Source organism: Oppia nitens, unplaced genomic scaffold, assembly GCF_028296485.1.
Source record: "Oppia nitens isolate AA-2021 unplaced genomic scaffold, nextdenovo-longstitch-racon4-pilon3 scaffold4_pilon_pilon_pilon, whole genome shotgun sequence".
Lineage (NCBI taxonomy): Eukaryota > Metazoa > Arthropoda > Arachnida > Sarcoptiformes > Oppiidae > Oppia > Oppia nitens.
Genome location: NW_026533232.1, coordinates 7,017,544 through 7,044,546, shown reverse-complemented (window position 1 = coordinate 7,044,546; position 27,003 = coordinate 7,017,544). Strand labels below are relative to the sequence as shown.

Genomic DNA, 27,003 nt, shown 5'->3' with positions numbered 1-27,003 from the left:
ATGCACAACTTATTTGCAGATATATATATATATATAGTCTAGGAAACGCCCTAGATCACATTGTTATCAATAATTGCATTGTTATATCATATTTAGTTATTCTACAATATTATAGATTATTAACGACTATTTGAACTAATTGTTTGCTATAAGGATTAGGGCATACCTTATAATAATTATTATAGACTACAATATCTCTAATCTGTTTGGTTGGGGTTCACATCAATTGATCCCTCGCACTGACCTACTGTTCCTGCCATACAATCAATCCTCACGAAAACAAACTTTGACTTTACCTTTAAGTCTGAAACCAATTAATAAACTTTTTTGTTTTTTTTTTAAATTATCTGTAACTCTTATATAAATATTTATATTTTAAAAAATATGAAAGAAACTCGTTTATAATTATAATAATAATTATTAATATCACTTATTAAATATATCGTAAATTATAAGCTATAATATTAGTAAGTAATACTGTAGGCTATTACCTCATTTATAATCTTTAAAAATATAACTTTCAGTAGTTATACACTAAATGAATAATTGGCATTAATTAGACTTTATTCACATCACTCACGTTATAGTTACTAAAAAGCATTAGTAATTCAAATTAATAACTATTTATAAATACTTTTGTTTTGAATGAAATCATAACTAATAAAATTATATGACAAAATCATTTGAATTGAATTGACTGAAATTCAAGGTTTGCAAAAAAAATATCAAAAATGATGAAAATATAATTCATATTATATTCATTTGTATATTCAATTCTATATATTATTGAATATTTTATTAAAGTGATAATATTATATAACTTCATATTAAAACATTAATTATTTATTTAAAAATACTATTAGACAATATTAAAATTATCAAAAAAGTATATTTCAGTAAATCATAAAATATTTTCATTTTCATATTCAGAAGCGATTCCTTTTTGTCCACTTTTAATGACTGCGGCCTCTCTGTCGCCGGCATTGACTTGAAGTCCAAACCATTTGTTTGTCTCAAATACTTGTGTCTCAATAAGTCTTTTATTCAAGTCATCAACTGATGCCTCATCTATGTCTGAATGATCACTGATTGGTTCTGAAGTGTCATCTAAGTTGTCATTCCAGAGGACTCCTCCATAATGTTTGGTAACTCCGCAAGCGATTTGATATTCAGTCCAATTCAAAACTGGCAGATAATAGTCAATTGAATTGAGAGCTGTTGAACAATAGCATGAGTTGATGACAACAAAACCATTGAGTTCACCAAAGTTTCCTAATTTATATTCATCGATGGCTTGTATAAGTGATATATAATATAATTTTTTATGCAAACGTTTGCTTAATTTCTTGCTTTGACAACATATTTCATTGACATTAGGCAAAGGATTTGTGATAAGAAATCCAATTAAATGACAAGATTTTTGTTTAAACTTTTCAATTAAAGCCACTCTTTTTCCTAACTCTTTCGATCCATTTATTAATCGTTTTGTACTATTATTGACATCTATTTCTAGTAATTTACTACAATTTAATATTAATTCAAGTGAATTGCATTGTCCTAAATATATGACTAAATCATAGCTTGAAATATCGTTTGTAATTTTGAAAGGACCTAACTTTGTATCACTTGTTTTGTCATCTTTACTATCAATAACTGATTTGACACTATCTGTAAAATACCATTTGTCTGATTGTTTGTTAAGTTTAGCTAACGATACAATTGTCTTCATTTTATCATTGCTTTCAAATCTCTCAATTACTTGCATTGCAAGAAATGCATTGTTTGTAGTGTAAAGAAATAAACAATTTATTGGATCTATTTCGACAATCGCTGACTCAATGAAGTCCAATGATTCGGTCTTTACTATAAATTTGGATAAAAACGTGAAAAATAGCAAATATAATAAATAAAAATTAATTAACTATACGAACCATTTTTAGTGAAAACATACAAAACTGGTAGTGAATCAGTCAATTGTGATGTTGTGAGACAAACGTTACCGAAATATATGATGCAATCAACAGAATATTGGTTCAGATGTTTGACCGATAGATAGTCTACACAACACATCATTGAATATGATATACAATAATCACTTTGTGTTCGTTTCTTCAGAATTAAAGCAATTGTCGAACTGTATTGAAGAACATCTGAAGAAAATTGCAAACAAGTCCTCAAATAATTGTTTTCTTCAATCCATTCAACACATCCATTCAAATCAAACAATTCTGTTAATTCTTTTTCTTCAATATCACTAAAACTCATTTTTTTATTATTATTATTATTAATATTACTATTTATACCAAAAATTTAATTATAGTCCAAAAATAACTTTTTTCATTGCATTTAAAACTGTCGCCAAAAATATGATATATTTATTTGACACTTAATATTGTATATTCCTAATAAAAAAGATGGACCAAAAAATTCATAGAAATATTAGTAAAAGTGTTTCATTACCGGTAGTTATTATACTGTACTGTATATACTGTTATTAACTTTTAGCACATGTGCTCTCCTTATATTTAACATTAATTACAACTACATTATTAAATATATATATATAAAGAGAAAACATTTCTACTTCTAGTTTTTATATGTTTTATATAATTATTGGTTTATTTTCAAACAGTGATGTAATTATAACTTTTATTTTATTGTACAACAGGTCTGTCGACGAGATAACTGTGCAAAACAGCGAATGCGTGTCAAGAATATTGTGATTTTTATGTTAAGACTTCTGACTACTGATAATATACTGTAAATATATTTATATAGTATTTGTTTCAACTATTTTTATTATTGGCTCACAATTCAAGGCAATACTAATTTTATTCAGTTTATATTTTTAAATAATATTAAATGTTTATTTGTTTTATAATTAAATAATCCGAAAAATTACTAATTTTTTTTTTAACCAACTGATTTCTCATATTCAACATATTTAATAAAATTTATAATTTAATAAATTAAATAACCTATCTTATCTAAATATTTTCAATATGTGTGAAAATTATTTGGTGCATGTAAAGTGTGTCAATAATTATTTTTTTATAATATAAAGTCTATTTTAAATAATGTTTTTATATCGATTTATTAATTAATATCGATAATATATACAAATAAAATGGAAAATAATGCTCAACAAAATGATACCAAAAATGATATAAATACTAATAATAGTAACGAAAATTATAATGAAAGTGCTTTACAACTCTATAATCTCTCCCAACAATTCCTTAAATTATTTACAAAACTATGTTTTATATATATATTGGGTTATATGGGATTCAGCATCGCTTGGATACTAATTGGAGTATTTATATGGACTTTGAGACACAAATATTTCGCACAAATATATCAAAGAATTAGTTTTTTTAGACAATTGGCCACTAATGAGGAACCAACCATAACCGGTGCCATTAAAGACCTGCCCTCATGGGTCTACTTTCCGGTAATAAACTAATATAATAAACTATTACAAAATAAATAACTTAATATTACTTATATTTCTAATAATATTATACAACAATTATTGCATTATTCTTGCATTACTAATACTGCTTTAAGAAATGTGTTAATTAGTTACTCATTAATCATTAAACACTTGATTAGATATTAATCTCATGGGATTAATGCAATTATAACAAAAAATAAAATACAATACAATATATTAAATTATAGACTTTAGAATTAAGTATTTGTAATTGATAAATTTAAATTTAAATAAAAACTAAATATTATTTATAAGCGTCAATTCTATGAACAACCTAAATAAAACATTATTGTTTAGTTAAACAATTTTAATAAAAATAGGTAATAAAATTGTATTTGTCTAAAAATTACAGCAAATTATTGATAATACTATCTAACTATAGTAAATTAATATGTACATAACTGTACATAACTGTACATACCGTTATATTAAACTATAGTTGCTTAAACAACTGTTATAATAATTATTAAGAAATTTTAATAGTAGTTATAAAAGTAATAAATATAAATTTATTTAAGGACTCAGAAAGAGCCGAATGGATAAACAAAATTGTCAAACAAATGTGGCCTTTCATTGATGAATATGTAAAGACATTAATAAAATCAAGTATTGAACCAAATATCAAGTCAGCACTTCCCGACTTTCTCAAGAGTTTTCGTTTTGAAAGAGTTGATTTGGGATCAATTGTAAGATTAAAATCAGTTATAATTAAAATAACATTACTTTTCATATAAATATGTTGTTATATTTTTAACACATTAAATTATTTATATCATTTAACACGATATAAGCAATATTTAATGCAAACAAAATCATTTACACAGTATATAATGTGTAGAAATAATAACAATTAATTTCAAGTAATTATACAGTATTATCATTTGATTAATAAAAAAAATGTGGTGTATTACAGAATAGTTATAGTATATGGCTTATTCAATTAAGTATTTCAATAAGCATTTAATTGAGCAATATTGTTTTTACAATATTATCAAATAATCATGTTAATATTTAAGTATTTTTTTAAGATAATGCATTAAAATTATTATTATTATTTAAAATCATTATTATATAATCTCGTAAAGCCTTTACGTATCGGAAGTGTTAAATGTTACGATGAAAATACCTCAAGAGATGAAATTATTTTTGATATGGAGATAATGTAAGCGATTTACAGGTTATAAAAAATAGACCAATAAATATGTCATTAAATATTCAACAGTTATGCCGGCAATTGTGACATTCAAATCAGTATCAAGAATATGAAAGCAGGTATCAAACACTTTCAACTTTATGGTAGAATTCGGGTTGAATTACGACCATTACTTAAGGACATACCTTTAGTGGGTTGTGTTTCCGTTTATTTCCTCAATAACCCGGCAATTGAGTTCAGTTTAACTAATTTAGCTGATATTCTAGATATACCTGGACTGAGGTACATATTATTTATTTCTAAATAATTAAAAATAATTTTTTAATTATTATTATTATTAAATTATGATATAAGATATTATCTAAGACAAGCAATTCGTGAAAAATTATCAGCACTTATGGTTTTGCCAAACAAATATGTGTTTCCTCTAATTAATGATATATCATTAAAATCAATTAAATTTTCACAACCCGTGGGAGTTATTAGGCTTGAGATTATAGAAGCGAGAAATCTAAAGAAAAGTGATGTCGGAATGTTAGGTCAGTCCTATAAACCAATTATTAAAAAGTGAGAAAATAACAAATGTATTATAACTATATTAGGATTAGGAAAGAGTGATCCATATGTAATCGTCTTAATTGGTAATTGTGAATATAAATCAAAAGTAATCCCCAATACAGTTAACCCAAAGTGGAACTACATTTGTGAAACTGTAATCTATAATCTTCACGACCAGAATATTGAGATAGAGGTCATGGATGAAGATCAGGGAAGTAAGGATGACTTCTTAGGCAGAACTACACTATCATTAGCCACAATAGCCAATAATGAGTTAAATGAAGCGTGGATTACACTCAAAGATGTCAAAAGAGGTGCAATTCATTTAAAGACAACATGGTTTACATTAAGCACATGTATTAGTGATTTAAATGAAACGATTGAAAATAGTGTAATAGTCAGAAATAAATATGATAATGATAATGATAATAATCAAATTGATTCACCCATATTTGGTGCAGTGGGAGTCATCTTAATCTATTTGGATGGCGCCCGCAATTTACCGGTAACTAAGACAATGGGTGAACCCGACCCTTACTGTGTAATAACAGTGGGTAACGATAAAAATGAAAGCATTGTTAAGAAAAGTACGGCTAATCCCAATTGGGAAGAGGAGTTCAGTTATCTCATACAACATTGTAATGAAAACACTGAAATACATTTCAATATAATCGATAGTAAAGCTGACAGACATTTGGGAAGTGTTTCATTAAAACTTGAAAAAGTTATTTCCTCTGAAAACATGTTATTCAATGAACCCCTGCCTATCTCTGGTCGTACAACTGATTGTCAACTAAACATAAGTGTTAGCTTAAGAATTATGAAGTGCCAAAAATGCCAACAAATTCCCAGTGTTGTCATTGAAGAACCCATAGAAGAGATTTGTGATGAGCCAACCCTACCAACTATTGAGGATATGATTAAAGGAACGGTACAGCCTATCATTCATACAAGTGGTTATCAAATCAACAAAGATGTCATCGAAAAGTCTCAAAATGATAGAAAACATAAACCAATAAAGACTTCTGAAACTAATGGGTAAAATTCAGTTATATTATAATATTTAAATAATAAAATTGTTATTTATTTTTTAGGAAGTCTGAAGTAACAGCAAATTTGAGTGATGATCAAGAAAATCATGTAAAGTATCCGAGAATTTTGGTGACTATTCAAAAGTCAGGCTATACTAGTAAACCATTTTTGATTGTTCATAAGGCTGAGTAAGTAATTGATATTAATATCAAATAAAATTATTGCTTTGTATCTGAATATTAGTAATCTAAACTAACTATTTTATAAATAATAATAGAAATCTACCATTAATTGATGGTCAAAAACCTAATCCTTATGTTAAGATATACGGAACTCAGGGTAAAAATTCAATGACATTAAAGAAAAGTTTAAAATCAATAACAAAAAGATATACATGTAATCCATTATTTGATGAAAAGTTAGTTTTTATAAGTAAATTCTTTTAAAAATTAAATACTAAAAAATTAATCATTTTTTAAAAAACAATATCAGCTTTGAATTGGATAATAAATGGAAAGCTATAGATATATTGGTCTTCTCGAGGAATGGATCAGCTCGTAATGTATTCAAAAAGAAGTCTAATATAATAGGACTGACATCTATTCAAATGAATACATTGACACTGGAATCTCAACTAATTAAACAATGGTATGAATTGGAACAGCTGTCAGACTAAATCTCTGGTCATTAATAATATTTAGTAATAGTTAGTATAAAAATACTGTTTTTTAATACAAATCATAACAGTCTTTATTTAATCAAATTATTCAATAATCATTAAAAATGCATTTGTAATCATATGTTATTATTTGTTATTTAAAATTCATTTGTTAACAACTTATTATAAAAAAATGCTATAATTAAAATTATTTGTTGATTACCTTTACTTGATATCACTGATCATCTATAATACAAGTTTTTAGCGGACAGTTATCTGTTTCAGCATATATAGATTTTTATACAACTACGGTAATTGAGATATAATATCCAATATTTTTGACATATTTTTAGGAATAGAGATTTTGAATGAAAGAGAGAGAGACAGATAATACATATGATATAACTTTTATCAAAAATAATATGCAATTTAAAAATGGATTAATCTTAATAATCTAAAATGTAATTTAAACAATTTATGTCATAAATTTTATATATTAGAAATAATTTCTAATATTTGTAATATACAGTAGAAGTATATAGACTGTAGTATTACAATTAATTTTGTTGCAGTGATTATACTCTCTTTTTAATTCCAATATTACATTACACTTTATTTGTAAAATATATAAAATTTATTATATATATTGTTTATTCAATTAATTAATACTAAATTATATTCATTTTTTAAAAATTGAAAAATTACAGAATCATAATAATAGTCATGTTCTCTCTCTCTCTCTCTCTCTCTCTCTCTCTCAGAATTACTGCTGGTACCGAATCAGCAAAAATCAGAGAACACAGTTATAAAAAAATATACAATAACCAGTGTTAGGAATGACCATTGATGTTAAGATAATAAAAATTTATTGTTATGTGCTCTGACCTCAACAAAACATTATTTCAAATTAATGTGAAAATGTTTTATATTTATATTGTTTTTTGGATAAATGTTTATTTAGCAATCAGTAGTTATGTAAATTTAACAATTGTTTTACAGTTATTTATTGTATATCAAATTTTCATTACCGTATATTATCTAATATGCTATAAATGTACTTATATTGAATATTGAATATTATATTGTTCATTAAACTTAAATATTTGTTATTAAATAGTTATAAATTGTAATAAAAATATTTAAGATAAAAATTGTACTAAAATCTACACTATTAGTAGCGCTTTTACTATTGTCTATAAATATGATAAAAATGTGATGAATAATCACTTACCGTAAATTAATTTGCAAATACCATTAGAAAAAACCTGTCGTACATCACATAAGTTATGTCATTGAATCACTTAAAATATAAATTATTAATATATATATACATATTGTAATAAAGATTATAACTCACTATAATCTGTTATGATTGGGATATCTATAAAGCCAAACAGTATCAATACCGGTGCCAATTATTTCAATAGGTATCAAATTTGGTAATGGGAACCGACAGGCTATTACTTTAACCGAATTTCCACTTTGTTTGCAATCTTTTATAATTTTAGTTTCAAGTAAAGACATCATATCTTCAACACCGAAAATAACGATATTATCATAATTGGATGTATTTATCTATTATGTTATAAATTAAATCAAATAATAATTATAACATTATTAACTTAAATACCGGTAGTACTATAAGACTACTAAATGCATACTTTCCACAAATCTTTTCTTTGAAAATGTGTCAATCGATTGGTACCTAATAATCGTGACCTAAACTTGGAGTATAAGACAAGCCTGAAATATAAAATTTTTATAATTATCGTAAATAATTTTATATTATTGCTTTAATATATACAGTATGATTAAATAATTATACGATTATATTACCGGTACAAATATATGACAATAGGTAATTTACCGGTAATTTAATCAATATTTTTAGTTAATTTATGAAAAAAAAGTAAAATAAATATTATAAATTAGTTATAAAATATTATTTAATAAAAGTTATATAATGCAAACTGATAGTTATTAATTATACAATTTAAAACAATGTTATCAAATTTTAATATTACCGGTAAACTAAATGCATAACTATTTAATCAATTTATTATATGAACTGTCAATCAATTGGGGTTCAAATAAAGTAAAGGTATGTAAAAGACCTGAAGTGCACTGTTATCTCTCTCTCTCTCTCTCTCACTCACTCACTCACTCACTCACTCACTCACTCACTCACTCACTCACTCACTCACTCACTCACTCACTCACTCACTCACTCACTCACTCACTCACTCACTCACACACAATCAGAGCTTATTATTTAATTAATGGGATATTGTTTTTCTACAATCGGGTAATTGATTATAAGATAAGCACCGATAGTAAGTATTATAAGTTATAGCCAACAGATTTAAAATAAAACAATGGCTTTTAAAGTAAATAATACCAGGGATTGAGTTCAACGCCGTGTGATTGTAGGCCAAGTCGGGCGCATTCAATGACCTGTTAAATCAATTCATTAATACAAAGCAAACTTCGGGTCATTTTACGAGTAGTCATACAATTCTTCCGTCGCCCGAACCCAAGTCAATCACTGATTTCGTTTCAGACCGTCTTAATAGTGACAATACGTTACGGACCTGAGTATCGGTGGCCGGAATATATGGTAATACTTGTCGCCGAAATGCTGGCCAAACAAACGGCAAACTAATGGCCAAAAGACTGACTGAAACGCCGCCAAACACTGCAATACCAATGGATGCAATTAATTGCGATCTTTTGGTTTTGAGTTGACTGTTGTCTGGCTTGAAGTGGACGTCAAGTGTTGTGTTTGTCATTCAAGAAGTGGTTAAAAACAGTGGTCACTGTCTTCACGTGTAGTGATGTTTGTGTTGAAAACAATGCGAACATCGCTTATGTATCGCACTATCGAACCATTGGTTTCACGCAATCAATGCGTGAAACTCTCGACTCTCAGCTAAACCTTACGTAACCTTCAATTGACTTAAAAGAGAGTGACTTTAGTAACACTTAATTGAAATAAAAAAGCATTGAATAGTCATATACTCTATAATATAAAGTACTTTCATTTGAATTGAATTTAATTACATTTTTATAATCGTTTTCAACTAATATTAGCTTTCAATTGACAGCTTATGTAAGTTAAAAATAATAGTAATCACTATAGTTATCAAACATTTTCATTACACTACTGTTTAAATGATAAAAATATATTTAAAAAGTATATAAATAGCTATAAAATTGTCGTTTTCAGCGATTTCTCTCTCAAATAACATTTCAATTGAAACCACATTTCATATAAACTTTGAATTAATTGGTAAGAATATGACAAACACTTTAACCACATTTTATCTGAAAATTAATTGTATTATAATATTGATGACAGAGACAACTGGCCGATAATGTCTTCACCTACAGAACACATCCCTTTCCAGATGAAGGCCAACGAAGCCGATTCAATGCTGGACCACATGAGTGCCCTCGACATCGACTCCAAACCACAAGTAGTTCGTTTGACAGGAATTATCTGTACTATTGGTTAGTAATATCGAGGATTTGTATTTGGATTAAATGACAAATACTAACTGACATTTGAACTGTACGATAGGTCCGGCCTCACAGAAAGTGGAGACATTGGTTGAGATGATTAAGTCAGGAATGGTAATCTCAAGGATGAACTTTTCGCACGGAGAGTATGCGGTCAGTTGACACTTACGATTGTTTAGTATTATTATTAATATTTATTGATTGTCTTATGTTTTGTGACACAGTATCACAAGTCAACCATCGATAACGTGAGATCGGCGGCCAAATTGGCGAGCGAACAGTTGCAGATTCCCAACTATCCCGTAGCCATTGCTTTGGACACTAAGGGACCCGAAATAAGAACAGGTCTTCTGGAAGGAGTATGTTTTTAAACGATTTAATCCATTTTTGATTATACTATTATTACCGGCAATTTATTTTAACTGCTATTCAGGGCGCCTCCGCTGAGATTGAACTCGTAAAAGGAAATACTATTAAACTGACAACTGATGAGTCGTATTTTGAAAAAGGATCACAAGATATCGTTTATGTCGACTATAAAAATATTGTTAAAGTATTAGTTCCGGGAAATCGGGTTTATGTTGACGACGGACTTATCTCACTTGTAGTCAAAGAAGTCGGTCAGTAGTTTAGCATATATTTGATTTTATTGACATATCATATAATTTTTGATATTAAATATGAAATTTATGATAAAAGGCGCCGATTTTCTTGTTTGTGATATTGAAAACGGCGGCAAATTGGGATCTAAGAAGGGTGTGAATCTTCCCGGAGCTATTGTCGATTTGCCAGCTGTTTCTGAAAAAGACAAAAAGGATCTCGAGTTCGGTGTCCAGAATGGCGTTGATATGATATTTGCTTCATTTATCCGAAACGGTTCTGGAGTTCGTGAAATACGGGAAATTTTGAAGAAGGCGGGACCCGGCGGTGAAAATGTTAAGATTATATCAAAGGTTGAGAACCACGAAGGCGTCAAAAAGATTGATGAGATTATTGCTGAAAGTGATGGTATTATGGTTGCTCGTGGAGACCTTGGTATTGAAATACCGGCTGAAAAGGTGTTTTTGGCACAAAAGATGATGATTGCTAAGTGTAATGTCGCGGGAAAATCAGTCATATGTGCCACACAAATGCTTGAAAGTATGGTTTCTAAACCAAGACCTACAAGAGCTGAGGTGTCCGATGTGGCCAATGCTGTCCTCGATGGAGCCGATTGTGTCATGTTATCGGGAGAGACCGCTAAAGGACAGTATGCTTTAGAAACAGTGGTAATGATGCATAACATATGTTTGGAGGCTGAGTCCGCCGTTTTTACAAAGGTTTGCATTGTTTATCTATATTTTTGAGTAATTAGTTAATTTGAATCAATTTCATTACAATAAAGAGCGTATTTCATGAATTGACATACAAAACGCCGACTCCGGCCGGATTGACCATTACTATGGCTATTGCAGCCGTTAACGCATCACTCAAATGTGGTGCTTCTGCTATCATTGTGTTAACTACAAGTGGAAAAACAGCGTATGAAATATCTAAATATAGACCCCGGTGTCCTATTATTGCAGTTTCACGTAACGAACAAACCACAAGACAGGCCCATCTCTTCAGAGGTCTTCTACCTTTCCATTACCCTAAACCTAGAAACGAGTCCGAAGAATGGGTTAAAGATGTAGACACTCGACTCAAGGAAGCGGTAGAGTTCGGTAAAAAGAGAGGTGCACTCAAAACTGGTGATGTAGTTGTTTTTGTGACCGGTTGGCGTAAAGGGTCCGGTGCTACCAATACTTTGCGTGTCATTGCTATTGAATAATCGTAATATTTAATTGAATCAAATATTTAACATTTACCGGTAATTATAAAATTACAGAGACATGTATTATTATTATTATTATTATTATGTGAAATTTAGTGTAAAATCCATTGTCTATATTTATAATTATTTAGTTAAATTATATTTTAATTTAAAAAGATCTGTATTTTTATTATTTTATTTAGAATATATATATATATAATATAACCTATATATACAGTATAAATTATATATATATATAAACTAGGATTATTAATTAATTTAAATTATTTAAATAAATTACTCAAAAATACTGTGACTTGTTAATTACATTTATTAAAAATTAATATAACCAAAAAATAACAAATGTTAGAATTAATATTACAATTAAGTATAAAAGTTAACTAAAGACTAGATAAAAATCAAATTCAATTAATTGATGGTTAAATTAAACATTACTTAATTGAGTTTTTAAATATACATTTAGATATAACGTAAATTATAAATTTTATGTGTGTATATAATATATTTATTTCCCAATTATACAGATGATATAAAACAATAAAACATAACAAAATAAATTAAGTCTTAAAAATATATTATGATATTAATAATTGCCATTTATATGTAGTTTTTAATTATTTGTAAATGAGATTCAAATCTAACTCAGAACTTAGTGATGGATATAGTAATCAATATATAATATGTCGTTAATTGTTAATTATTATTTATTTATATTACGGTTATGACCGCATACTAATTTATGGCCATTAAAGTGATAAATAATGATAAATATATCTTAATTTGACATTAAGTTCTGGTTATTAACAAACAAATAATATATACTTTTAAAAATAAAAAATAAATTTCATCTAATAATAAAAATCACAAAATGCTGTATAATTATGGCTTAACCGGCTTCAGCCCAGTCTGTGTTTTGACTCTAGAAGTATGTATAGCTCTATTAGACTTGGTTTGGCCTGTTTTGGGCACCGGAATCATTGACTTGTAGTGACTATTTGTTGAGTTTTCAGTGTTAAGTGTTGTCGGCCGAGGAATCGATGACTGAGGTCTTCGTAAAACTAATTTTGGTTTTCGAGCGATTTCTGGTTTACCCGCGATTTTATTTGACATCTGTTTCGACCTCACCTGTGATGTAGAATCTTTGGTTTCGACTTTGGAGGCAATACTCTCTTGATTTATAACACCATTGATAGAACTGTTAGGTTTTAATTTAATATCTGAGGTGATTGTAGCCAATGACTCCCAGCGTTGTTTTAACTCTTTAAAGCTGTTTGAATCGGTGTTATATTTAGCCGTTTTAGTCGATTCGTAGCCGTTATCGATATTCTCATTAAAAGCATTTTGTGGTGTATTTTGAGTACAATTTTCAGATTGTGATCCTTTATTTATTGATACATTTTGTCCATTAATTATATTCATAAGTTTTTTAAAACTCAAATCCATTGCCAATAATTGGCATAATTTATCGATAGAATTGGTGTTTATATCAGTATATGGCGTCTGAACAATGGGTTTGTCTGCTGAGGTCATCGGTGACTGTCGTGGGGTTCGACAGCAAGAATGGCAACAATTATGGCAACAATGTTGATGACAATGACATGAATTGTGACAGTTAGGCATTGTTACGCTTCGAGGCATTCCTATCGGTATGTTATGAATACCGGTATTATTGAGCTCATCATTAATATGGCACTCGGGTTGTGGCTCACAAAATGCTGAAAATGGATATTCTTGTAATGAAAAACGTTTGTTTCGAATGTATTTTCTATTCGACGACTGATTCTTATTAAATAACTGTCCATTGCTTCGATGAGTTCGCATTCGTACACCATTTGTGACATTTGATTGAAAACTTTCAAAAACTTCTGATTCATTGTTTGTTTCATTAGTTGTATTCGAAATATTGTTAACCTTTTGAAACAACTCTTTAAATTCGTTCGGCAGAAGTATATTAAGTGAATCCCAATCCTTAATGTGATTAAAATTTTGTTTCGAAAGACTCTCAAAATCGTTGAATGATTTGGGCCTTCCTTTTGGTCGAGTCTTTTGACGCATTTTAACGGATACCGACTCTCTGGCAGGCATTTGATGTTTAGTAGGCGACATATAGACCTTTTGTGGTACAATATTAGATTGTTCTTCAAGTATTTGTTCCAAAAAGCTTAAGTCAGGTAATGAATAATTAGGATAATAAACATAAACAGATTTCAATGAATCGTTTGGTGATTCCGGTGTCATCAATGGTGTCTGATTGGGCACATAATTAAGATTTTGTTGAAAAGTCATATCTGATGTAAATGAACTCTGATTTACAAATTGAGTGTTTGCCGATCGGGAGCTCGGAGTTGCATAAATCGGTTGTTTATATCTTTGATTTATATTTTGTTGATTAGATCGTGAAATGAAAGGATTGGTACAATAGTTTGCATCGCTATTATGTGAAGCTTTGGTCAATGGATTTGTTTTGGAATAATTCTTTTGAGACTCTGGTTGTGACTGAAGAAATGGATTTAAATTCAGTGGATTTCGATTGACATCAGAGATGTTAGAATTGATTTCATTTATATCAACACTTTTCATATTGATATCAGTTGTAAACGAATCCGATATATTTTCATCGACTTCTTTGATCGGGAAAGTATACATTCTTTGAGATTCAAATCTTGTATTTTTATATATATTATCATCATTTGTAGTCATATAAGAGCCAAATGTATCCGATTTTTTAGATTTATTTTCTAACATAATATTATTATTAGCCTCGCGAGCCATTTCAAGAATATTGTAATAAATAGGTCTGAATGAAGCGTCGGGTGTATTACCAGCAGTTGATTCTTGAGAACGACTCTCATAACTGAGTGATGGGCTAATCTGTTGACTTGAAAAAGGAGACCTATTCTGCATAAATGCCTTAACTAGAGAACGGGGTGGACTAAACTCACTGCCAGATGAATGCGAGTTTGATGATTGACTACTTTGCAAATCATATAATGGTATAAAACCACTGACCGGACAATAAGGCAATCTATACTCTCCATTCATTTTAAGTAAAGTCTTAACGTCGGGAATACTTTGAGTTAATTTTGCATTCAATTTGATCACACCTTTTACTAATCTATTGCTTTTATTACATAACTTGTCTTCAAGTTGTGAGGATTTTGTCATATTTTTGACATTTTCATTATTTTCATAAAAATTAGATTTATTCAAATCGGATACTTTATCATTATGTAAACCATTGAGTTCTTGAGATGATGTGATACTTCCCTCAAAAGCAATGGTGTAATTCTTTTTGTCTCTTATGGTACACTTTTGTAATAATTTTGATGTATTTTTTTCAAATAAACTCGAGTCTAGACTGTCCACTGAAATATCATTAAAATAATTTTTATCGCCATTTAATTTTGTATTATCAATGTTTTCACTGTTTATAGCATTAGTATCTTCAGAGAGCTCTTCGCCACTATTAAGTGACTGATAAGAACTAGTTTTAGAAAATATAAAAATTGAAATAAAATAAATAAATATTACATTATTATATGTTATACGGTATAATAATGTGTATTCGCCCACATTATTGACCCAAAAGGATAATTACCTTAAAGAGACTGATTCATCAAAAATAGATCGCGAGAGTGACAGAGAGTCATTGGCCGTGTTCTGCAAGAAAACAGCGTTTATGTCCTCACTTCTGAACGTCTCGATGTCTATTTCAGCCAAATTTGCGTCCAATTTGTTACAAATGTTTACATATTTAGACGAGTCGTGTGAAGGAGGCGTTATATAGCTGTTTGAAGAGGAGGCCAACAATGAGTTTTCAAATACACTTTTTGGTGCCGACCGGCAATAACTAGTATTTGCATCGCTATTTTGTATAACATATAAAATAGTCATTTAAATTCAATATTTCATCTATTATTTGTTGTTAAAACTAAACACTCATTAATTGTAATACTGACCCGAATTTTAAATAATGATCTTAACATTTGTACAAAATTATCATCTATTAAATGATTTAATTATAAATCATACTTAAAAAGGTTGTATAATGACTCAGGATTTATTCATTAATTACTATAATAACTAACTTTAATGTTAATGTCATTGTTTAAAAAAATTAAAAAACAAACAATTATTTTATATACAAACAAACCTCTTATATTGATAATCAACTTCTGCACACCACTGAAGATCATCAGTGCTGTCCTGAATTAAAGATATCTCTTCTGAACCGAGTTTTATCTTATCGACGCTTATCAATGGATTGGTTATCTCACTGATTGGACTCTTGGTTGAGGCCATCAATTAGTCAATGAATTAGCTTCATGTCATGCATTAAATTTGCAATATTAACCTATTGAATAAATTTTAAATACAATTAAATATAATATTGATATATATATACTGTATAAATGTATATAAGAATAATTTAATTACTGTATTAATCAATAAAAACTGAAAGCATAAAAGTAAACTCTCATATAAGTGACAACTGGACATCAATTTCTATGTTAAGACATTTATTTTTCATTAACCATATCTATCAAGAAACTAATGGTAGCGCTAATGTTAATCAAAATCAAATAAATTATTAAAATGTTAGTCTAATATATTGTATATATAGTAGTATAGGTATACCTTATAAGAGAAAAATAAATAAGAAAAAAGATTAGTTCATAATAATGGTATCACTAAAAGTAATGAAAAAATTAATTAAATATTAAAGTATAAGATTTAAAGACTAAATCAAAAACAAATCATAAAGTTTTTTATTTATTATAATTAACATCACTATAATGTTTCTCATTTAATAACAAACATATCTTTTAAACCACTAATACATAAACACAATAATGCACTTAAATGTCATCAACTTTGTTGATATCATATATTCATGTATTAAATATATGATAACTTTAATAAATCAATTAAATGGTAACTTATAATAATAATATCAACTTTCAAATTGATAACTAATTTTTAAAAAATAAAAAAAAATAATAACAGATAAGTAATACCAATTGTGACACAAACCTCACGTTTAGTTCATCACTTAAGTCAAGACATTTGAGGCCACGATCTCTTGTATTAAGACATTTGTGTCGAGTCATCAATGGTTTGGTTTGGCGTCAAGAATTGGGTCAACAATTGATGAATATATTTATGGCAACCAATTAAATGAAAAGACAATTATTAGATATAAATAGATTTATAGGAAATGATTAGTCATTTGAGTGATAATAATCTCATCCAATGTCTGAAAATGTCTGCAAAGTGTTTGTCTGTCAAAAGTAATCAATAAATCGATTTTATGTACCAAACAGTCACTCGTATAGCATATCATATATGACTAACTCATGAGTTTGATGGTCAACAATGAGTATAAGTGAACCAATTGGTGATGTCTTTTATGGTGATTGTATTGATTTCGGTAAACGAGTCATATTTGGTCAGAAAATGCGGTAATGAGTCACAGTCTCTAAGTTTGGCGCCCGTCTCACACGTACTTAGTGTACGACCCGTTGTTATTGAGTGTGACATCTAGTGGTGATTAATGTGATTGAATGACGCCATTGATACACATATTGGTAGACATACTGTAGTTGTTGTCTATTGTTTGATATGTATTGATATACAGTATGTAATGTGTATAATGTTGTGTGTGTGCAATGAAAGTCATGGCATAGAGTGTGCCATAGACTGTGCCATAGACTATAGTATAGTATAGTATAGAGTGATGAGTGCAATGAGTGTTATAACAGCTATAACTTCTATGACTACTATAATAACTATAAGTATAACACAATCGCTGTTAGTATTGAGTGTTTGATAGACTGTGTGTAAGACTGAGTCAGCCTTTGCTCAGTCAGTCAGTGATCGCTGTTGTCGGTCGGCAACCATCGCAACGGTAGTAACACCCGTGAGGACATCGGAACCAACTGTCGACCAGCTCTGGTGAGTCTGACGAGTGGGTCATACATACACTTTAGGTGTGTGTGACAGTCAGTGATCTCCGTCTAGTGAGCGGACAATGCAGAACAACACGTCGTCGTCATCGGCATTAAACTCGACAATGAAGTCAAGTGATGGCAGTGTTGGTGTTAGTAGTGTTCAGTCTGACGCCAATCAGCCGCGAACCCTATATGTTGGCAATTTGGACGCATCCATAACTGAAGAATTGATATTAGCCTTGTTTTCACAGATGGGACCCGTAAATGGATGTAAGATAATCCATGACTCGGCCAACTCTGATCCCTATTGTTTTGTTGAGTACAACGACCACCACTGTGCGGCCACAGCACTTCTTACAATGAATAAGCGCCAGTGTATGGGCCGTGAGCTCAAAGTGAACTGGGCTACCAGTCCTGGCAATACGGGACCCAAACCGGACACTTCAAAACACTTTCATATATTTGTTGGCGATTTGAGTCCAGAGATCGAAACACAACAACTGAGGGACGCCTTCAGTCCATTCGGTGAGATATCGGACTGCCGTGTAGTCAGAGATCCGCAAACATTGAAATCGAAAGGCTATGGGTTTGTGTCGTTTGTGAAGAAACAGGACGCGGAAAATGCTATCTCAACGATGAATGGCCAGTGGTTAGGCAGTCGTGCCATTCGCACCAATTGGGCTACACGTAAGCCACCGTCCAGTGGGCGCACACAAGAGGTCGGCCCCGGTATTAATCTTAATACCCGACAATTAACATTTGATGAAGTCTACCAACAGTCGAGTCCAACCAATTGTACCGTATATTGTGGCGGAATAATGACGGGATTATGCGATGAATTGATACAAAAGACATTTGCGCCATTTGGTCCCATTCAAGAAATACGTGTTTTTAAAGATAAGGGCTACGCTTTTATAAAGTTTGCGACTAAAGAGGCGGCAACTAATGCCATAGTGTCGACACACAACGCCGATGTATTGGGACAGACAGTTAAATGTTCGTGGGGTAAGGAGTCGGGCGATCCTACTATCACTCAACCGACCCATCAGTCAGGAACCACTGTTGCCGCCGCACAATCACTGTGTTATCCCTATCAACAAATGGCCGGCTATTGGTATCCACAGACAGCTGGCTATCCACAAACGTTACCGTCGGGTCAGTTTGCAGTACAGGCAGGCGTAGCGCAGTATCCATACTCCCAATATTATACCTCCGCTCAAACAACGGCCGGTTTCAATCCGTCAGCCGCCGCAGGACTGGCAATGCAGATGGCCTGGCAATCGGGAGCCGCTGGTGCTGTTCCCGGACAACAACACTTAGGCGCCCAAACACATCAAACAGGATTAGCACCGGGCATTCAGCAGCCGGCTATGATTGGTGCCTACCCTATGCAAGGCTATCAAGCTCAGTAGTGGACAGTCGGGTCGATATAGTCGGCCACCTATTATTCATCATTAGCTATATTAGTGCACTCATTATATAATTCATACAACAACTCAATTGACTAAACAGCAACACAACAGACGGCAAAGTTAACCAACAATTATAACAACAATAACTACAACACTACTAAACAAACAAAACATCATAACATTGAACTCTATGAACGGGTAAACCATCCCTTCATTTAATTAATTAAATGATTAATTAAAACCCAAATGTTATAAATATTATTAAATAATTACTGACAATGTCTCACATGTGATGCAGAAATGTAGACATTTATATATTGATAAATACATAACAAAATATAGTAATAGTATAGCATTTAATCAATTAATGAAGCGTTCAATACATTGTATGTCATTCAATAAAAATAAATTGAATGTCATTTAATATATTGAATAAAAAATTATGAGTTTTTTGTATAAAGTCTAATAAAAAGTTTAAAATTTTACACAAGAATTTGTAATAAGCTTTGCTTTGCCATTAGTTGATTATAAGAGATATCATTATACAGATTATATATACTGTATATATATATATATATATATTTGTATGTAATAATATACATATAAATTATATAAAATATATGGTAATAATCAAATCATAACTACAAGCAGACAAAATTATGCACAATATTATACAAAAAATGAAATTAATTGAAAAAATAAAAAGTCATATGACATATATTATTATTGTTTTTCATATATTGATTATCAAATGATACAAATTCTCTACAAAAAAATAGAGAATGCAATCCCTGTTAACTAATTTAAAAATAAAGTTTGCAAAAATACATTTAAATTTATATAAATAACTCATAACATTAAAACATCAATTAAATATTCACAGTTAACATTAAAATTGTCAGTTTATTTTAATTATGTATTAATTGAAATGAAAAACTTCATTTTTTCATTTAAAGATTTCTATGTAAATCTTAACTTATAAAAAATCATGTCTTAAGTTATATTATTATTATTATTATTGAAAACATAGGCCTCAAATCTAACGGTGATATTTGTCTCTATTATACCTGTACTATACCATTATATTAAAAAATATAGTATATGATACATATATGATATGATATATATATATATATATATATTGCTAAACATAAATATATACAAATATGGTCATTTTCAGACTCATAACTCCATATATATAACTATTTCATAATTATCTTTGAAAAACTTGTGAGTTGTTTATACAAGTCTTTGGTAATACATGTTTGAAAACAATCATCACATCCAATGGTCCATCATTTGATGGGTTGTTACTTCATAATCGATAAGTTGATCCTTGAGTTGACACAAACTCGAAGAATCATTTGTTATAAAACATATTTAACTAATAGTATACATATATCTGGATAAACGCAATGTTGGGATGAATTTATAGTATTTTGTTATTATTAGTTAATTGATATAATGGTTAACATTCAAGTGATGTAATGAAGAGAAAGCATGCATATAATGTATGGTAAAAAACACTAAAATTGTATATAATTTATATATAATATTATTAAAAGTGTGAAATCGATGAGAAAGAGATAATTATGTTTTTATAATACAGTATATAATAATAAAAACTATGAATTGTATGACACTTTAAAAGGTGCTATAAATTAAATAATTGAGTTTATAATTGATGTGTGATTTGCTATTCAAATGAAAAATCAAATGTTAGCTAACTTTATACTTTTATTTGATAAATTCATACAACATATACAATACATATAAATTATAACTACATAATAATGATTGTTGTTTTGTCAGTTGTATTAAGTTATTGAGTTATATTGATATATACAGTATACATATATATATATATATACAAAAGTAAAACAAAAATACATAATACAAATACAAATACAAATACAAATACAAATACATATACATATATCATACATTCATTTGTAAACATATATAATAAAAAAGTATTAATCACAACATTAGTGCCAATACGAGCATCTATTGTCATGACTTGAGGTTAGACATTGCAGTACTTGTGATGTCTATTATATTGTTTATATCTTAAGTCAAATCCCTTGACTTCATCATCAATGAAGACACAGAAGTTGAGGACTAACTTATAAAATAAGAACGATTTTCTAATGTTATATATAGTTATATGAATAAGAAATTGGTGTAAAAAGACAGCAAATTATATGTGAATGTTCTGTAAGTAACACAATATTATATTACAACAGAGGTATCAATAAAAGCTACGGTTGTTTGAAACGATATTATGTCATAATATTTTAATTAAATGATATTTTGAAACACTATTTCAAGTCAATTATTCTGGTAAATGAATTTGAAAAAAAATGATGAATGCCTTTAACAATAAATAATACAAAAAATGTATAACACAATTATAGATTTGTTATAAAGTCATTAAATATAGACTAGTATTCAGCAAATATAATAAAAGGCAAATGTTTTTGCAATGATTTGTACGTTTATTGATACAAAATATTGAATAAAAATTTTGAATAGTGTTGGACATGTTTAGCAGAAAAATATATTGCTATATTTAAAAATGAAAGTCATACAAATTATATATATATATATATATATATATATATATATATATATATATATAGTATATAAATATATTATTATTATAATTATATATGTTTATAATGAAAACCAAATAAATAAAAAGAGATTCATAAAACTAATTTTGCTCTTTATTTCATTTTAACTCTAGTTTTTAGTACTCTTGTGTTTCATTACTTAATTGTTTTTTGTTTAACATTAATGGTTGGCTATTGATAGTTGCAAAGGATGTATTTTTAACAAAAAAAACTGGTCTTAACTATTAAATGAATTATATTGTCTTTTGATATTTTATCATATATATATATATTTATATATATATATTATACAATGGAGACTATAGATAGTATTGGGTTACAAGTGTAGTATAATTAGTATAACAAAATTGGTTATTTGTATAATATATAAATTTATATATAAAAAACATTTATCACAAAAGATTGAATGGTAAGCGATTCTCTGACAACAGTTGTTTTAAAAGTGGACCAATTATTGTGAAATTATTTTATTTGATCAAATGAAATGAGATAAGATTTAACATTGGTTTTTATTTACACATAAAAAATTGTTTTAAGTAAATATATCGACTCATATTTTTGGTGATCAATATCTATTAAATTAAAATAAATGTTTCAATTGTAAACTATAAGTAGTCAATATTGATAATATAAATGAAGTGATTTTCAGTTTAGTATTACTCCTTATAATCTATTAAATTTATCAATAATATAAATGAGTATATACTATATAGTATACTGTATACAGGTATATATATATATATATTATACTAAACTGAGGATCTGCATTTTATTTTGTAATGGTTAAGTTATTTATCTTACTACTTAGTTAAATAAGTAAAAATTATTAATTGCCAATATTAACTCATTTTTTTTATAAATATTTATAAATTATTACATTTTAATTAAATTATAAGAGACTTAAAGTTTAATAATATTAACAAATTTAATTGTATGAAAATATTATGTTATTATATAACTGTATATAAGCACGACATGGTTTGTCTCAATAGTAAAAATATCTCCACATAAATAGACAATAAGAGCATAAAATTAATATTTAAGTTGAGACTAATTTCAATTATTTACTAATAGATTAGTGAATTAGTTTTTATAACAATGATTTCAAGCTTGTATTGTTTGTATGTGAATGATAGTGAGTAAATGAGTTAGACTTAGTGGGTGAGTGAGAGATATACAGAGAGAGAGAGAGAGAGAGAGAGAGAGAGAGAGAGAGAGAGTTTGGGATAAATGGATGAACTCTAAGATCTCTGGATTTATATTACTTTGAGCCGAGACGACAACACACTCTCACACACGAAGCAGATATACTGAGAAAATAGATGAACATTGTTGTTGTTTTGCTAAGATTGTTAGATAATGTTAATAATGATGATTATTTGAGTAACTGTGCTCTTAGTGTATAACTTTGAACTAAAAAAGATAAGTTTATATATTGAAGAATATGTGGAAAAAGAGAAAAGAAATGACAAATAATTAATAGTCATTGATCTGAATGTGTGTTCAGTTATGCAGATTTATATGTGTGATGGCATTCACATCACATCAATTGCCACCGATTTGTTTGCTTCAGATGGAGAAGCACTGGCAAAGTCAGAGGTAATTAAAAATCAGAATTAATGTCTAATCATTAGAGACCAGATCTCACGCTAAATATATGTTTTATGTTATCAAATGATATAAATATTGGATAATAAGATACACATAATAACATTAACAACATATTAAAAATTCTGCTTGATATTCTTAAGCAATGTTAACATTATATACAGTATACTATCATTTTATTTATACATTAATTTACTTTTAGATTAAAGTAAATGCATTTTCCAATTACAACATGCATTCATGTAAAATGCATTTAAAATTTATACCAAATATTATGAAATTTTTGCTATCTTTAAAAAACAAAAACGTTGATCAATTAAATGCAAAATATGTTAACTTTATCATAAATTATGTAAGCATTTGATACATTAAATTATATTTATCGGTTTTAATTGTAAAGTAAAATAAAAGCAAACAATTTTATATTAGTATGATAATAGATATGGATTCAAAACGACTTTACTGTAATACAGTATTATTGTAGAGTATATGTTAAGCATATTAAAGCAGTCATATTAGTTTTATAACATATTAAACATTTTGATTATACAGTATATGGTTTGATGTGCCTTTAGATAGAAGACAAATATTTTTTTGTTGCAATTTTGTTACAAAAACATATGATAGTAATAGTAAAAGCAATATATTTAAAGCGTTTTCGCTGTTATTTCAATGCATGAAACCGACCGGAAAGCAATGTAAACCACCAGTGATTTAGCCAATGAAAAGACATACCAAATAGACATACATATAGATAGACAATATGTATGGCACCGGCATATGTATGTCAAGTCATAAATACAACTGTTCTCATCAGTGGTCAATCAATTGGAAACATTCTTCACTGCTTTTTCTTTTGTCGTCAAAATATGCATTTAATGTAATAAAAATATTTACTTAATTTTAGGCGATTAAACACTATTTTCAACAATCACTTTGGCGATAACCAAACATCTCTCTCTAATATTTATATTTATTTCATATATAATACTAGATTCTACTGTATAAATGTTTGTTTTTATGTTTTATTACATAATATGTAAATTATTTTTATGTTACATTATTTTATATTACAGATTAAATAACTACAGCAATATATACTACCGGATAATTTAATATATTTTATATGTTATATAAAGTACTATATATTGTGTTTTATGCTTATGTTTTGGTATGAATTAGGTATGTATTTATTTCATGCTTTACTAATTTAACTAATTTAAGAAAAAAAGTAAATTAAGAAATGTATATATATTTCAATGTTTATGTCTAACAACATTAGTTTATATGACTCTCAATTAGTATAATAACTAAGAATTAGCGGGAAATATAATTATAAAAATTAATTGAATTTATAATCAAATTCTTGTTTATACACTCTTTATATATATAATTATATCCATTTGAAAAATTATAAGCTAAATAAATTATAATTAAAATTTGAGCAAGTAGCATTAAATTAATATTTTTGCATAATAGTTTTTAATTTGTATTTATATTTATAAAATATCATACATTATCTGACTTTATATAAGACTTGAGCTGATTTTGTTAACATTATTTGTCTCATAGTTTACTTATTTAGCTTTATTTAGCTATTGTCTTGACTACCTATATAAATATTTACTTAACTTTTTTATTAACAATAAATAAATTTTACTGAACTATATCATTGATATACTTAAAAGATTACATTTGGAGTTTAAATCTTAAATTGACAGTTGATATAACATTACACATCGAGTAGTAAACAAAGAAAAAACTAACTTTTAAAATCAATAAATCACATTAATTGTCAAATAAAGAGGTAATTCCTTGAAATTAATTTGAGATTACTATATATATACCGGTATAATAGTATTTTGTGTGTATGTGTTGGCAATGGCTTATCTGTATTTTTTTGAAAACCCTTTTTGAATGGACAGCACTACTAGAGATATATAATATACTGTATATGCAATACTATTACTTTAGCTTTTGTTGTTTATGTATGTATTTTATTTTATATCTTTAATAATAAAGTCAATGAAAAGTTTGGATAATTCATTTGATGGAGAAGCCAAGTCTCAGATGATTTGCTTCAGTAATTTAACTGTTTATTTGCTTTGTTTTATATCACTATTTTTATTATTCACATCAGAGATGCAATTTGACTATTAATTAATATAAAAGTAAACTTAATGTAACCAAAAAAAAAAACAAGTTATTAATCAATAAATTAATAAAATTCCACAAAATGAAGTTTTTTTTATTCAACATAAATTGTATACGAGTTATATTCAATACTATAAAATTTTAGTAAACCTTATGATTACATTGTTGACTATTAAATTGAGGAACACTATGAAAATGTCTATTGTTTATTATAAAGATATGTGTGGTTCTTATATTATTAATATGAATGCCTCTATTTCTCTATTTCATCTATCATTTATCCCATACCAGTGCACATACAATACAATTGTAAGTACTCTACAAAACAATTTCATTGAATTGCAAGTCATATCCAACAAGAATTTGTAGCCCTATTTCCCTCAATTGTATTACATCTCTATTTTGCTTTTCTCGCACTTATTTTCATACATAATATTCTCAACACTTTTATAACGTTATTATAAGTAAAAGTATTTTGTTATCATTTTTAATATCTATTGAATGAGAGATTTGATACTGAATTGTTGTTTGTATTAAGATTTTCACATTTATTGCTCTATAATTTAGTATTTTTATATTACAATATATATATATATATTATGTACATTTTATTTATACATATATAATATGAATATAATTTTTTTTGAGGATAAATTTTAATATTTTGATCCATTCGTTATGCATATTGTTAGCGGAATTATGTATTCTATGGGCGCTATAAATATAAAAATGTTATCCATTTTTATAAATATCATATGAAAGATGAGATGCAAAATATTTAGAAATATAAGTTATTACTTCAATACTTTTATATAACATCTTAGATATGGCAGTAAAGCAAATCTTGTTAGTAAAATATTATACATTCATCCAGTAGTGCACTTTGCCTACTAGTGCTGAGGACTAGGACTATGTTTTATACTTTTATTATATTATATACAGTATTTTGTTTGTTATAGCATTTTGTGTCACACAACATATATATATACCTCTCATAATAACTCACTTTATTT

The 27,003-nt window shown here is 28.0% G+C and overlaps 6 protein-coding genes across 7 annotated transcripts; 3 read left to right on the top strand and 3 right to left on the bottom strand.

Annotated features, from left to right (window-relative positions):
• Positions 1–901: 901 nt before the first annotated feature.
• Positions 902–2,285, bottom strand: LOC128960355 (2-(3-amino-3-carboxypropyl)histidine synthase subunit 2-like). Its single transcript, XM_054306426.1, has 2 exons — positions 1,932–2,285; positions 902–1,863 (listed from the first exon to the last, which is right to left on the bottom strand). The coding sequence occupies exons 1-2, from the start codon at positions 2,263–2,265 to the stop codon at positions 902–904; spliced, it is 1,296 nt and encodes a 431-aa protein (XP_054162401.1). The 5' UTR covers positions 2,266–2,285.
• A 44-nt stretch (positions 2,286–2,329) lies between these two features.
• On the bottom strand, positions 2,330–9,699 carry LOC128959937 (ATP synthase subunit C lysine N-methyltransferase-like). The gene is made up of 6 exons (XM_054305975.1): positions 9,411–9,699; positions 9,296–9,351; positions 8,559–8,640; positions 8,255–8,472; positions 8,129–8,197; positions 2,330–2,402 (listed from the first exon to the last, which is right to left on the bottom strand). Exons 1-5 carry the CDS (start codon positions 9,684–9,686, stop codon positions 8,182–8,184), a joined length of 648 nt encoding a protein of 215 aa, XP_054161950.1. The 5' UTR covers positions 9,687–9,699; the 3' UTR covers positions 2,330–2,402; positions 8,129–8,181.
• LOC128960354 (extended synaptotagmin-2-like) lies at positions 3,128–6,929 on the top strand. The gene is made up of 9 exons (XM_054306425.1): positions 3,128–3,454; positions 4,015–4,182; positions 4,582–4,658; positions 4,719–4,931; positions 5,004–5,188; positions 5,252–6,245; positions 6,302–6,427; positions 6,517–6,657; positions 6,732–6,929. The coding sequence occupies exons 1-9, from the start codon at positions 3,128–3,130 to the stop codon at positions 6,913–6,915; spliced, it is 2,415 nt and encodes an 804-aa protein (XP_054162400.1). The 3' UTR covers positions 6,916–6,929.
• Positions 9,700–9,843: 144 nt separating the features above from the next.
• On the top strand, positions 9,844–12,408 carry LOC128959935 (pyruvate kinase PKM-like). Its single transcript, XM_054305972.1, has 8 exons — positions 9,844–10,006; positions 10,124–10,186; positions 10,256–10,407; positions 10,478–10,569; positions 10,641–10,775; positions 10,850–11,036; positions 11,116–11,735; positions 11,801–12,408. The coding sequence occupies exons 3-8, from the start codon at positions 10,272–10,274 to the stop codon at positions 12,224–12,226; spliced, it is 1,596 nt and encodes a 531-aa protein (XP_054161947.1). The 5' UTR covers positions 9,844–10,006; positions 10,124–10,186; positions 10,256–10,271; the 3' UTR covers positions 12,227–12,408.
• A 457-nt stretch (positions 12,409–12,865) lies between these two features.
• LOC128959933 (WD repeat-containing protein DDB_G0292056-like) lies at positions 12,866–17,798 on the bottom strand. 2 transcript variants are annotated; one of them, XM_054305970.1, is made up of 5 exons: positions 17,585–17,798; positions 17,264–17,511; positions 16,383–16,583; positions 15,828–16,094; positions 12,866–15,713 (listed from the first exon to the last, which is right to left on the bottom strand). In XM_054305970.1, exons 3-5 carry the CDS (start codon positions 16,529–16,531, stop codon positions 13,109–13,111), a joined length of 3,021 nt encoding a protein of 1,006 aa, XP_054161945.1. In that variant the 5' UTR covers positions 16,532–16,583; positions 17,264–17,511; positions 17,585–17,798; the 3' UTR covers positions 12,866–13,108. The 2 variants fall into 2 exon arrangements, with proteins under 2 accessions (XP_054161945.1, XP_054161946.1); XM_054305971.1 differs by having other exon boundaries at positions 15,828–16,016; positions 17,264–17,798.
• Positions 17,799–17,886: 88 nt separating this feature from the next.
• On the top strand, positions 17,887–19,939 carry LOC128959936 (nucleolysin TIAR-like). The gene has a single exon (XM_054305973.1). The coding sequence runs from the start codon at positions 18,261–18,263 to the stop codon at positions 19,590–19,592; it is 1,332 nt and encodes a 443-aa protein (XP_054161948.1). The 5' UTR covers positions 17,887–18,260; the 3' UTR covers positions 19,593–19,939.
• Positions 19,940–27,003: the final 7,064 nt, after the last annotated feature.

Coding starts and splice junctions, on each gene's coding strand:
- LOC128960355 (XM_054306426.1), bottom strand. CDS start 2,265: ATGAGTTTTAGTGATATTGAAGAAAAAGAATTAACAGAATTGTTTGAT. Junction 1,864..1,931: donor GTATGTTTTCACTAAAAATG/GTTCGTATAGTT, acceptor CCAAATTTATAG/TAAAGACCGAATCATTGGAC.
- LOC128960354 (XM_054306425.1), top strand. CDS start 3,128: ATGGAAAATAATGCTCAACAAAATGATACCAAAAATGATATAAATACT. Junction 4,183..4,581: donor GAGTTGATTTGGGATCAATT/GTAAGATTAAAA, acceptor AATCTCGTAAAG/CCTTTACGTATCGGAAGTGT. Junction 6,428..6,516: donor TTGATTGTTCATAAGGCTGA/GTAAGTAATTGA, acceptor AAATAATAATAG/AAATCTACCATTAATTGATG.
- LOC128959937 (XM_054305975.1), bottom strand. CDS start 9,686: ATGACAAACACAACACTTGACGTCCACTTCAAGCCAGACAACAGTCAA. Junction 8,641..9,295: donor GGCGTTGAACTCAATCCCTG/GTATTATTTACT, acceptor TTTATATTTCAG/GCTTGTCTTATACTCCAAGT. Junction 8,473..8,558: donor AAAGAAAAGATTTGTGGAAA/GTATGCATTTAG, acceptor ATAACATAATAG/ATAAATACATCCAATTATGA.
- LOC128959935 (XM_054305972.1), top strand. CDS start 10,272: ATGTCTTCACCTACAGAACACATCCCTTTCCAGATGAAGGCCAACGAA. Junction 10,408..10,477: donor AGGAATTATCTGTACTATTG/GTTAGTAATATC, acceptor ACTGTACGATAG/GTCCGGCCTCACAGAAAGTG. Junction 10,776..10,849: donor GAACAGGTCTTCTGGAAGGA/GTATGTTTTTAA, acceptor ACTGCTATTCAG/GGCGCCTCCGCTGAGATTGA.
- LOC128959933 (XM_054305970.1), bottom strand. CDS start 16,531: ATGGCCTCAACCAAGAGTCCAATCAGTGAGATAACCAATCCATTGATA. Junction 16,095..16,382: donor GTTGATTATCAATATAAGAG/GTTTGTTTGTAT, acceptor TATACAAAATAG/CGATGCAAATACTAGTTATT. Junction 15,714..15,827: donor GATGAATCAGTCTCTTTAAG/GTAATTATCCTT, acceptor TTCTAAAACTAG/TTCTTATCAGTCACTTAATA.
- LOC128959936 (XM_054305973.1), top strand. CDS start 18,261: ATGCAGAACAACACGTCGTCGTCATCGGCATTAAACTCGACAATGAAG.